The 13,693-nt window shown below is 34.2% G+C and overlaps 1 protein-coding gene across 1 annotated transcript; it reads left to right on the top strand.

Annotated features, from left to right (window-relative positions):
• The first annotated feature begins 8,143 nt into the window (after window positions 1-8,143).
• On the top strand, window positions 8,144-13,437 carry SUT4 (sucrose transporter 4). The gene is made up of 5 exons (XM_079066353.1): window positions 8,144-8,998; window positions 11,016-11,731; window positions 11,828-11,891; window positions 11,987-12,030; window positions 13,024-13,437. The coding sequence occupies exons 1-5, from the start codon at window positions 8,503-8,505 to the stop codon at window positions 13,180-13,182; spliced, it is 1,479 nt and encodes a 492-aa protein (XP_078922479.1). The 5' UTR covers window positions 8,144-8,502; the 3' UTR covers window positions 13,183-13,437.
• The last annotated feature ends 256 nt before the right edge of the window (window positions 13,438-13,693 follow it).

The following is a 13,693-nucleotide window of genomic DNA, read 5'->3' on the forward strand; positions in this document are numbered from 1 at the left end:
ACCTATACCAGTCAATGAACTTTCATTGAACAAGGTTCTTGCCTTTATGTAGTCAATTGAGAACTCGTAGAACTCATATGCAAAAGTAAATTTACTGGAATGGCATAGATACAAAATCGTGTCAACACGATAGGTTACAAACCTCAAGTCGTGTGCTAGTGTCTAATAGGTTTACTCTTGATTAGTTCTTGAACTTTTTCAAGATCATTTAGACTCCCACTGACATCTTGACATATAAGATTCCCTTGTCAAGAAACATTTCTTGACAAACAAATACTCAAGAGTTAGTGCGGATTCTTATCAAGACAACGCTTCATACAATTGGTCTTAGTCGGTCTTTGTCTTATCCAAGACATCACAACTTACCAATTTCAAATGTGCAGGAATAAGAAAACATTTCCTACTCCACACTTGATGAGTGTTTTAACTTACTGAAGACATGTCACTCAATATCACAATCTTGGAGTATGATTCTAAGACTTGATTTTAGACGAAGTATGATTCACCTTTTGATTTAACCACTTCAACAATTCCTGATTCCTCTTCTTAGCCATACTAGTGCACTAAGATTTACTTAGAGAAGCAATTGTGATATGGTTTCATAATCAATGAGACGATCATAAAACATGATACTAAAGTACTCTCCCATCCTTTCAGATTGGAGAAACTTTTATCTTTCTGCCCAATTGATTCTTCTTATTCGTCCTGCCATTCATTGAAACTTTTCAATGATTCATAATTACACTTAATCTTGTAAGCATAACCAAATTTACTAGACTTTTAGTAAATCATGACGAATAATCTTATTGTTATTTGTGGTGGACTTGACCAGTGCACAACATTGCGTACCAGATCTCCTAGTCTTTCACTTGACTCGCATACTTATGTGAACAATGAATTAGTCTTAATTTCCTAAGTACCAAGATTTCCATACATCACATGACTCAAATCATATGATTCCAAGCTTCTGGCCAATTGAAACTTGGGCGATGGGAATCTTTACTTACTTAGAAAATTACGACACTACCATAAATAACATAACTAAGAATCATATCCACTTAATATTGCTTATAATGGAAACACACAAGCATCAATTTTCACAAATGACATAGCAAGGAGATATAAATAAGACAAAACTCAAAATTTATTTTATTTATAAAAATGTGCGGAAAACTTGTCCTTACAACGCAAATTCAAATGAAAACTATGCTATTACATATTCCTAAGCAATCTATCATAACTCTAAGCACCAGCTCAAAAATCCGATCATCGAATCATGCGATCGAAATCCATTTCTTTGCGATCAGACTCAGCTCACTTCTTCCTTTAAGCTTCCTTTCTTTTCTTCGATCCTACAACACATCAAAATGCAATCTTATCACATCATGCGTTAAGAATCTAAAACAGAAAACTTAATAGAGTTAGATAGTGGATTTTACCTGAAGTAGAGTCATACATCTTGACTCTCCCATCTTCGCGATCTCTCAGGTAAATCTGGCAGCTTCGCATCCAATGCCCCTTCTCTTGGCAATAGAAACAAATAGACTCTTTTGGAATGGTACACGAGACAATATCAGACTTAGCCTTTCTCTTGCCTAGAGAAAACCTTTCTGGACTTCCAATGTTGCCATTGTCAATGTCCATGGAAGTTTGGGGTATTGATTTACCAGACAGATTTGCTTGACCAGTGCGCCAAGTTATCGCTGATTTAGCAACAATAACCAAATAAGTCAAATCAATGAAACATCGACACCCAACTTCCTTGAGACATCGACACCCAACTTTCCCAATTTGTCAAAATGCAACCTCATGTCCAAGACGTGAGCACATACATACTTTCCATTTTCATGTCTTTTTGCCAATAGGGCTTGAGTGATCTTGAACTTTTCAAGTCTTCGAACTTGTGGTTCAGAGAGAATAATTGGAGGAGGTGGAGGAAGTGAAGCATGATTTCCATTTCCACAATCCAATCGTGGAACATCATCTTCATGTGGAAAACCTTTTCTAAGGGATTTAGGAAGACCATAGTTGTCATAACTAGACATCTACAAGGGGAGAAAATTCAACTTAGTTGATTGAGTACTTAATAAAACACCCAAATGAGATATTAAGGCTAGGACCCAGCACAATATTCTACAACTTGGAAGAGGGATGTCGTAATCCAGTTGCAAAATATTTGAAGGTAGGCAAATGACGATTTACCATTTTCCACCATGAAAAACGAAAAAGAATTTAGGTTTTAGATGAATTGAAACTCCTAGATCTTTTGAGATTCATTGAACTTTTCAATGGCATGTTTAATCTCGATTATGCCCTTCAAGTTTGTGACTGGAATGCTGAGGATCACAAACAAGGTGTGAATAACCATGCAAATATACTTGGTACCCTCAATGTCACTATCACCTAATCAATGTGATGGTTAACCACACACGCTCCATTGATCTATGACAAACATCGAGTCACCCTATGCCATCCTTGCCAGTCCCAAATTAGTGTGCCGGTTAACCACATACGCTCCACTAACGTCTCGGCAAGGTCCAAAGTGTAATTTCATGGGTTAGCATCAAATTCACATTTTTCCTAAGTAACTAAGATTTGGGAATTTATAAAAGGTTTAGTTACTTGTATTACATTATACTTATAATGGAAGGTTGTGTCCTATCCTACCCGTTCGGCTAACGACCCTCCACTAGTCAAGAGTGCGGTGGATAAGAGTGGATACCCAATGGCGGTCATTTTACAGGCCGCTTCCTTAAACACCCCTTATAGACCAGCTTCGTGAATGAGACCTACTAACGGTAAGACTGACTCTTTACTCATACATATATAATATTAGACTTTTAATTTTATATAGTGTAAGGGTGTATTTTACACTTTTAAAATACTAGGTGGTTTAATCTAATAAATCATACCTAATTTTATTAAATATAAACCATTACATTATGGATTTATTAACTCTCTTTTAATTACACACTTAATTAATTTAATAAAACCATAAGGGTGTAATTCGAACTTTTCAAAATACTAAGGTTTTAGAATTTAATATTTCAAAATTAAGACATTTTAATTAAATTTTAAATTCCAAAACTTGAGGACAAGTTTTGAAACTTTTCAAAACCTTCTAGATCAAATTACAAATAATCCAATTAATCAAATAATTGGTGATTATCTAAATTTGACGTAATTCAATTTTCTTACAAGATAATTCAAATCAAAACTACAAATAATTAATCTTTATTTTATAAAACAAGTAATTATCTTAATTTTTACAATTATCTACTATTTGGATTAGGATAATCAATACCATAATGAAAAAATCGGATTTTATCTGTTAAAAAACGTTTTTGGTAATTATCCCAAGCCAAAATAGGTCAAAATCCCGAAAAAACTGCCATCTGACCCGACACTACCTCGTGGTGATTTTACCACCTCGTGATGGCCCACCACCTCGTGGTGATCAGGCAGAAAGCAAAAACGAAAATTTTCCAGCTTTGAACAATTCACATTAGCATCAAATACATTAGATAAACAGCCTAGGCTCTGATGCCACTGATGGATTTTGAGCATTACATCAATCCTATGGTGCACATGCAAACCTAAAGCTTTGAATCTAGTTTATCTAGTTGTACATGCAATAATCATCCAAAGCTCATAAACCCTAGATCTAGCATACTATAATCAAAATTAACATGTAATTAGGGTTTAGATCTTACCTTGATTGTTATGTAGCAATAACAATCACGAACCACAAAGTCCTTGACTCTTGAAAGCTTAGTGCCCCAAGTGTTGCACCTCTAATGGAGTCACAAACACCATAAGCAACAAGATGACTTAGGAGAGGGAGGAGGAGGCACAAAATTCTCCCAAGGCACTCTTGAGGAGCATAGGGCCGAATTTTGGAAGCCTTAGGGTTCCTTTTATAGGTGAGCTGCTAGGGTTTCACTCAAAACCCTAATTGGATTGCTTAGCCACCAAGCAACCCTTTAGATCCTTCCAGAATCAAGGTCTAGACGATTTCTAAGTGGGCTTCTACCTTGAATTCTTCCACCTTATTCCTAAGGGATCTACAGCCCAAAACCAATTATCTTATAATTGCAATTCCATTCCCCTAAGTTTAATTAATCTCTTTTGACCACAAAATTAATTCTAAATTAATTCTTGATCAATATTAATTAAAAAATATGATTTTTCTTTTAATATATTATTCATATAATATGTTAATAAATCATAATTAATCCTCTTTCTCTTTAATTCATCTTATCAGTTGCTATGGTGAAGGCAACCCAAAAGGACCATGCTCATATTCGAGTCAAGTACATACCAAAATAGTTATGGGATTAGACACCTAATCCAATAGATATGCTGGTGGATTTTCAGTTGGTTTAGGGTAGGGTTGAGGATTTCTTTGGTGAGGAGCTTGAAATTTGTTTTGAGAAGGTTTTTGATTAGGATTCCAAGGTCGTCTATACTTCATAGAAAGAAGGGCAAACTCTTGTTGGATACAAAGTTCATAATCAACGACTTTTGGATCAAATTTTTCTTCGTATGGATAGTTCGGAACTGGAGGAACAGCTGCAACATGTGGAGTGGGTCGTGTAGGTTGAACAAGTGGAATAGGTGGGATGACTCCAAAAGGATCCAAAACAGATGGGTTTGGAATCAGTGGATTGGCCGAGATGACTAAAGCGAGAGGACCTCCTGAGAGTTCTTTCAACGTTTGAGAAACATTGGATTCATGACCTTGCAGTTCATTAAACAACTGATAGAGCTTCGGTTTCTTCAGAGATCTATTGCTCTGACAACAGGACTTAACATTTCCCCATCCTTTTTCGAGGCTGTTGATGAACTTGAGATTGTACTCGAGTGGAGTTCAGACTACTCCATGTGTTGTCATGTTATTCACCACGATCCTATACCGATTTGATGCAGAGGCTACTGATTCACCAGGAGTGGTAGTGAATGTGTCAAAGTCGTTTACCACCGATGTCAAATGCTTATACTTCATGTTCTATGATCCTTCAAACAAATCTTGTAGTGTATCCCAAATCTCTTTTGCAGATTTGCACAACTTAATGTGCTCAAAAAGAGATGGAAGTACACCAAAAATCATTTCAGAGAATGCGATTTGATCTGCATGAAGTTTCTCAATGTCACTTGTAGTCAATGGTTCTGGTCGAGACTCTTCTTGACCCATGAGCATGGAAACAACATCTCTAACCACTTGTCTTACAGGAACATAGGGACCTTCTTTCGATGACTTTCATATTTCTTCACCTTTCTTTTTACCAAGCAAAAATATCTCCATTCTAACTTTCCATTGTCATGCTCTTCAACAACTAGCAATGGGGCATGCGATGGGCAACCCACACTATTTTCTATTTGCATTGAATACATTTGTTGATATTAATTATAAGTAGCCATTGAAGTTAAGATATCAGAGATGAAGTGGTATGTAGAAGAACTTTTATCCTGAACACATAAATGATTGAGATACCAAGGTAATCTACAACCAACTATAATCTGTTCTTATGGATTCAAAGGGCAACCACTTAGGTTCTGATACCAATTGTGAATGCAAGGATCTGCGTGGACAAGGTTTGAGAATTTAAACCTTGAATTAACTTAATATCAATGTATGCTTGTAATAAAGATCCAATCATGTCTCGTAAACCAATCTTGTCTCGGAATAATGATAATCAACAAACTGCTCAAATATGAAAAAGTAATAAGTATGAACAATGTAAAGTAATTCAAGAACAAGAAGAATGTAAGAGAGAATGATTGACTGAATGATTCTTAATTAGAGTGAAAAAAGTGCACACATCTCTATCTTGATATAAGGTAGACAACTCCTCAAATAGTCAAAGAGTGACTAAAAGACAAATTTGATAAAGTGCGCATAGACCGAGAGACTTCTGAAGATCAACAGACCGACACAACCGTTGTTGTTTATCTTGTCTCTTGTACTATAATAGAAAACAATACGAATAATACAAAATAGTACTTGCAACAATAAATGCATTACAGACACAAAATGTTTCTAAACAAACACTCCATCTCGGACTGGTCTTCACTTTGGAACAATCTTCACTCCGGAATGCTTGCTACCTTGGAAGTCTTCATCCTAGATTGCATAAGGATCACTCCTTCATGTTCCAATAATGAGAATGGATCTTTTATCTACAAAATTTTAACAAAATTCTTTTTGTATTTTCGATATTTGTCTCTAATTTTCCACATGAATACTTTTGTTAGTTCAAAATATGTCGTAGCACACCAAGTACTAAAACTATTTCTCCTAACATATTCAACACGTCCATTTTCACCATCAATATAATCTAGTAACCTTGACATCTGATCACAAATTGTTGTTCAAAAAGGCAATCCAAAGTTGATTTCGTTGACTACACTGATTCCTCACCCAAGCTGACTGGAGCTAAACACTACATTCACATATGCATTTAATTTGATAAAACATGACGATCTGTTTGTTTATGAAAGTCCGATTTTAGTGAAACGTTTAACAAGTAGATGGGAAACTTTGGTGATGGATTGTTTGAAGATGGAAAATTTATATCTTGGAAACTATGTGTTAAATGTTAGTTTTCATTGTTCAATTCATGGTTAGCTTTTTAGGTTCAAATATACATGTAATAATTCTTTTCTCTTTGATTATTTACATACATTACCAACTTTACCCCTTTGATGTTATATTGAATTTGTTATTGTAGAGGCATAATAATCAGAACATTGACAGATGTATCCAGTGCAAAGATCCATATCTGCACGTAGAAGCCGTTCGTCAAGATGCAAGTTCCATGAATAAGAAATCAATAGTCTATCCACCTTCTCATATAAATCTTTTATAAACATGCAGAAGTTATAACTCTATTAATGTACCAACCTTTAGTTCAATGACTCTCAACGTGCATATCTTATAACTCTATTAATGTACCAACATTTTATTCAATACTCTAAAAAACCTGACTGGAAAATGTCCCGACCCAACCAAATCTGCGCTAATGGCGTGGGTGGCCTTCATCTAGTTACCAATTAATAACCATACGTTAATTTTTTTTTGAGTTATAGTGACTAATTACTTTAAATTTGTAATTATAATTACACATAAATTAAAAAACTTTTGAGATGTGTAAGAGTTTCAAATAAATTTGGTGCAAGTAAATTTGCCTCTATTATAATAGATGTTGATAGTAACTTTTAACAAATTATGATTTAATATTTATACATAAAAAACAGATAGTGTAAAAAAAAATACTACAACTTTCGATTTGTAGACCGTTATAAGTTTTGTAAATTATATATCAAACTTATGTTGAATTTTATATATAACAAATAATAAATAATATGAAAAAAACTTTTAATAACATAAAAACAATACAACTTCTACTACAACATTTATATGTGTAAAAAAACTAATAAAAACTTATAAATCATACAAAAATAAATCAACATACATTTTATATATAGAAACACTATTATCTCAAGAAAAAACTATGTTGCAAAAACTTTTGATACGACAAAGCTCATTTTTCAACTATTTATATTTGAATCACAAAGTTTTCAAACACATGTAATTGTTTTGTGATCAAAACCTACTTGTATGCTATTAATATAACTAGAATATGTATAAACGAGAGGAAAATAAAAAATTATTATCTTTTTTTTTGCAAGAGAAAAAATCATTATCAATTAATAACCATATGTTAGGAAAACTTTTGACAAAATGTTCTGTTTGAACAAAAAATCTCTTTTGACACTACAAACTTTAAGCGTTTGATTTAAACAAAACGCTCAAAATGTAAAAACTATCTCACATATCTAATGACAAAACGTTACCGGTTACTAGCTTCCCGCTACTTGTTAGTTTTGTCAAACACAACCAGAAATTAGAAAGCCTTTGAGGAGTTTCAAATAAATTTGATACATTTAAATTTGTTCTATTATAATAGATATATATAGATACGAATATATAGATTTGGTTCTCAAAAATTATTAACTTTTCATATAATATCGAGCTATTTCATTTGGTGCTTTTGGAGAGGACCATTTTTGTCAAAGAAAGGAATGAAAGTACTTATTTTGCAATCATCCGCCATCTTCTTTTGTGATTAAGAATCCCAGAACAGAAACAAACACAACAATGGCGCCTGTCAGCATCCTGTGAAGTATACTCTTTCCTACCTAGTCCCACCATCACTGGATGCCTTATTAATCTGAAGAAGGATACATTTTCATACTCATATAAAAAACCCCCCTTTTTCTCTCTCTCACGCATATACCATACCAGATTACAAGCACTACTGTTATTTTTATTGAAAATGATTCTCAATTTCATTCACAGTAGCTAGTATTCATCATGAGTTGTCACCGTCATCAATAAAAAAAAACCCATCATTTTTTCTAGTTGCAGAAATTGTTGTCTACCACCACTTACAAATTCACTATTCTCTGATAAGAATTCTTGGGTTTTAGAGATAGAATATGACGGTGCCGGAAAGTCAAACACAAAGGCACCGTCCTCGCGGTGGAGGCGCCGTTACTCCAGTAGAAACTCCAACTAGACTCCGGGTACTCTTCCGAGTGGCTTCTGTTGCTTGTGGGATACAGTTTGGGTGGGCCTTACAACTCTCTCTATTAACTCCATATGTACAAGAACTAGGAATTCCTCACGCGTGGTCGAGCATCATATGGCTTTGTGGACCTTTATCGGGTTTCCTCGTTCAGCCGCTGGCTGGACACATGAGCGATCGATCTACAAGCAAGTATGGTCGCCGCCGACCGTTTATCGTCATCGGATGCGCGTCGATCATCTTGTCTGTACTTTTGATCGGTTACGCGGCGGATATCGGAGGATTACTTGGAGATCGTGAGAAGAAGACGAGAGCCATCATCGTTTTCATAATAGGGTTTTGGCTGCTTGATATGGCAAACAATGCTACTCAAGGTCCTTGTAGAGCTCTTCTTGCTGATCTTACAGGTAAGTTCTTGTTTCAGTTCCTATTTGCGATTCAAATTCAACTCCTTTTAGGGGTTTTCAATTGGTATAAAGGCAAGATCGATTCAGTTTTGATTTCAATTTCTTGGTGGTTGAAAAACCCTAGCAAGAAAGATGATTGATAACGAGCTAGCTGATCTGAATAATTCGCCATGTTTTTTTTTTTTTTTTTTTTTTTTTAATTGGGTATAGAAACTTAGATGATCAATAATCCACAGGGGATTTAGGGGGCGGTTGGTTTGGCGGATTCCATGGGATTTGGCCCGAATCGGACTTGAATTCCATTCCAATCCCGTATTTTGTTTGGTTGCAAATGAGTTCGGGATTGAATTCGCAAAATCCTATGACATGATGGGTTTATGGAATGCTTCTCACGCATTCCATTTCCTGCTAACCATACATACATACATATACATATGTTTGACAGAATTCAAAATCTTCCAAATTCCAAAACATTCTATTCTATTCAGCAAACTAAACTAAACTAAACGTCCTTTATCTGATAGTTATGAACTGTAATTTATTTTAGAGTTGGTTTGTTTACTTTTTAATATTTTAATACAAATATCAAGCAAGGGAGCCTAAGTCGATAGGAAGCGAGTCGTATTCGAGAAGCCTACAAGTGAATCCCATAGGCCATAGAGTCACTGGTCCCCTGCCAGAAGGTATGAGTATGAATGCTTATGTGGGAGTGGGACATGACTGCCAGTTAGGGAGAGAAGAGATAGCCACACACACAAACACACAAGGGATAGGGATAGGGATAGGGATGGGATATATATATATATATATATATATATATATATATATATATATATATATATATATATATATATATATCAGTCCATAGTCGACTAGTATTATATTGTGCTCATTTTTTGCATTTTTGATATATCACGGACACCATTCATCCATGAGATTTGAGACGTGGTCATGCCGCTCTCCAGCTATCAACCTACCCTTTTCTTTCTTTAAATTAAGATGATATGCCATTGTCCAAGATTGGGAAAGGGACACTTTGCTAAAAACCAAAATACTAAAAATATCTTAAACTTCAATCAGTGAAGTTGGAGAGCTTAACTATTATTATAGTCTATAGTGTCTTTAAGTTGACATCAAATTTGCGCTTTGGCATACACTTTATTTTGTTAACCAAGGTGACATCACCAACAAAATAAATAGTAAATAAATAAGGATGCAGATGCTTTAAATTTTTGTCTTTTTACCTTTATCTTTATTTGTTTTTGAAGGTTCACAGAATAGGTGGTTAGTACTTAGTTTAGTTTAAGTTTATACAGATAATATATAATTCAATTAAGTGGAATAGGGAATAGGTGAGAAATAGGCTGGAATTGTAATTGGATAGGCAGTCGACATGAGGTGACAGGGAAATGAGTGGGTCAAAAAAGCGTCCTTTCCTTAGGATTGCTTGGACTAGATTCAGATCGATTGGGCCCATTCACCCTTTTTTCTTTTCATTTCATTTGTCCTATTTTATTGCAAACAAATCCAAGCATATATACACAACGTGAAGACAAATTAAATTATGTAGTGTGAAAAATAACAAACAAACCAAACTAAAGTCTAAAGTTTTGAAGTATTTTTAATCGGCCAAGAGTTGAAATCCGTGGAGATAAGGACGTGTCAACTTACAATAATTGCTAACCTTACAACTCCCTATATTCTCCTGTTATAAGATATTTTTCAATTATTTGTAAGACAATGTGTTAGTTACAACATGCATTTAATGTGTTAATATGAAGATTTTCAAAAATATCCCAACTTGTCAATTTGAAATTAATGGTTGATCTTTTAAGCCTTTTAGTTACAAAATGTATTATTATTATTATTATTGTAACAACACATGATCTTATTCTAATGTGATAATCTTTTTTAATCTACAGTCGTAACTTTTAGTTACTAGCTTTGAGATTAAAAAAAAATGTATATAGATATATATGTGGGTAATGATATATGCTGTGTGTTATGTATATATTAGTGAATGATCACAGAAGAACACGAGTAGCAAATGCATACTACTCCCTGTTTATGGCGATTGGTAATGTTCTTGGGTATGCAACGGGAGCTTACAGTGGTTGGTACAAGGTTTTACCTTTCACCATGAACTCTGCATGCGACATAAACTGTGCGAATCTCAAGGCTGCTTTTCTTCTGGACGTTGTTTTCATCATCATCACAACATACATAAGTGTGACAGCGATTCACGAACAACCTGGGACAGCTCATCATGATGAAGGTGGAGAGTCCCAGGAAGCTTTTTTCTGGGAAATGTTTGGGACATTCAAGTTCCTTCCGGGGCCCGTGTGGTTGATCTTGTTTATTGTGTCTCTGACTTGGATCGGTTGGTTTCCTTTTATTCTGTTTGACACTGATTGGATGGGTCGGGAGATATACCGTGGGGACCCCACTGGTGATTTGAAATATAGTGATGGAGTGAGAATGGGTGCTTTTGGGCTGATGTTGAATTCGGTCATCCTTGGAATAACTTCGGTGTTTATGGAGAATCTTTGTAGGAGATGGGGGTCTGGTTTCATATGGGGGGTCTCAAACATTGTCATGTTCCTCTGCTTTTTAGCAATGCTTGTGCTTTCCTTTGTGGCAGCTCAAGCCGAATATGCAGCTGATGGTTCCCCTCCAAATGGAATCGTCATTGCTGCACTTGTTATTTTTTCAATTCTTGGCATGCCCTTAGCTGTAAGTTATAACCAACACTTGACTTTTTATTCACTTGCTTTTCATGTCTGAATGATGGATTACTTTTTTTTTTTTTTTTTTTTTTTTTTTCTTCAGGTTACGTATAGTGTCCCGTATGCATTGGTATCCTCACGTATCGAGTCACTAGGACTTGGTCAAGGTGGGTTCCCTTCCCTTTCTCTTTATTCTCCATTTGACTTGGCACAGCAATGCTAACAAATTTATATTTATATATATATTCTTTGCTTGTTGCAGGGTTGTCGATGGGTGTTCTAAACGTAGCCATTGTCATCCCACAGGTATCTTTTTCCATTCTCAGTCTTGTTAGTGCATTCTCAAAGCATCATTTGTAGTTCGGGCACATGACATGACATAGACTAGTCTCCCCACCACCCAATTACACCCACACACTCCAAAGATTTGACTAACATCTTTCCATACTCTTAAGGTAGTGTTTGGTATGTATGGAATGAAGTATTACGGCTCAGTGAAAAAATTAAGATTGTTTGCCACAAAGGAATGGAATGGAATGGAATGAAGCATTACTTTTATTTATGTAATATTTAATAGCACTAATGTTTTTATAAAATTTCAAAGTTATAATCAAACTATTTTCTATTTTCCATAAACAAAACTAAAATTATATTATTTATTATTATTATATGCTAACATTTGATGATATATATATATATATATATATATATATATATATATATATATATATATATTTTATTTATATTTTTGTAAACAACATTTTTGAAGTGATAGATATTTTTGTTTCGAGTATATGAAATACATATAAAATATATTTCAAACGACATGAAAATATGTGAATATGCAATTTATTTATCAATATATATATATATATATATATATATATATATATATATATATATATATTTATCAATATATATATATATATATATATATATATATAATAGTTATTTGATTAAAGTTTATATTAAAGAATTAGAAATTTTGTATATTTGGCAAGATTTCATTTTATTTAGTTTTGTAATTATAGATAATGTTATTACATTCCTTGAAGCAAGTGAAGTTAACATGAGAATGGAATGGAATAGAAATGATCCATTCCATTCATTTATAGTTACCAAAGAAACAGACAGAAATTCCTAAAATATTTTTTATTGATTGGGACACCAAAGCCTTGTTTCATATTAGCCAACAGAAGATAGATGTCAACAGTTGTTGTTGTTGTGTGTTATTTATTTTTTTATTTAGGGTTGGTTTGGTGATAAAAGATGTTGGTTTGTGTTGTGTTGTGTTAATAGATGTTGGTGTCTCTTGGAAGTGGACCATGGGACCAGTTGTTTGGTGGGGGGAATTCTCCAGCCTTTGCTATCGCAGCAGTTGCAGCCTTTGCTAGTGGACTTGTAGCCATCCTTGCTATTCCACGAAATAGGCCTGAAAAATCTAAAATCCGACATTGAGATACATCCATCCATCCATCCGCATTCTTTTTTTTTGATCAAATTCAACTGAGTCATATCAATATCATCTATATGTACGTATTGTTGTTGTTGTATTATCTTTCCTCGTTTGTTTTGTTTTGTTTTTACATATATCTATATCTATATTTTGTTTCGTAACATGGAGTCTACTCTACTCTACTACTGCAAACAAATGGTCAGAATTTTGTATATACTGTTTGTTTGTTGCTTGCAATAAAAATTGTTGCTCTTAAATCCTTCTCTCATCGGCCAACTTTTTGTCGTACCTTGTACAACTCAACTCATCATATGTTTTTGTCGTACCTTGTACAACTCAACTCATCATATATTAATTATACCTGAAAATCATAATATCTTCATCACAAACAATAATCAAATTGATTTTCTTTTCGCTAAATAAAATTACAACGAAAATGAATGCAAAAGGGCAAACAATTTGCTCCCCTACCACTACAAAGTTGTTTCTTTTTCAGCTCTGCCATTGTCGTAT

This window comes from Lactuca virosa, chromosome 1 (assembly GCF_052849685.1).
Source record: "Lactuca virosa cultivar CGN04683 chromosome 1, Lactuca_virosa_CGN04683_v6, whole genome shotgun sequence".
NCBI classification, from domain to species: domain Eukaryota; kingdom Viridiplantae; phylum Streptophyta; class Magnoliopsida; order Asterales; family Asteraceae; genus Lactuca; species Lactuca virosa.

Excerpts from the sequence above, each read along its gene's own strand:
- SUT4 (XM_079066353.1), top strand. The coding sequence starts at position 8,503 with ATGACGGTGCCGGAAAGTCAAACACAAAGGCACCGTCCTCGCGGTGGA. Across the intron at positions 11,732-11,827 it reads TTCTTGGCATGCCCTTAGCT|GTTACGTATAGTGTCCCGTA; the intron begins GTAAGTTATAAC and ends TTTTTTCTTCAG. Across the intron at positions 12,031-13,023 it reads TAGCCATTGTCATCCCACAG|ATGTTGGTGTCTCTTGGAAG; the intron begins GTATCTTTTTCC and ends TTGTGTTAATAG.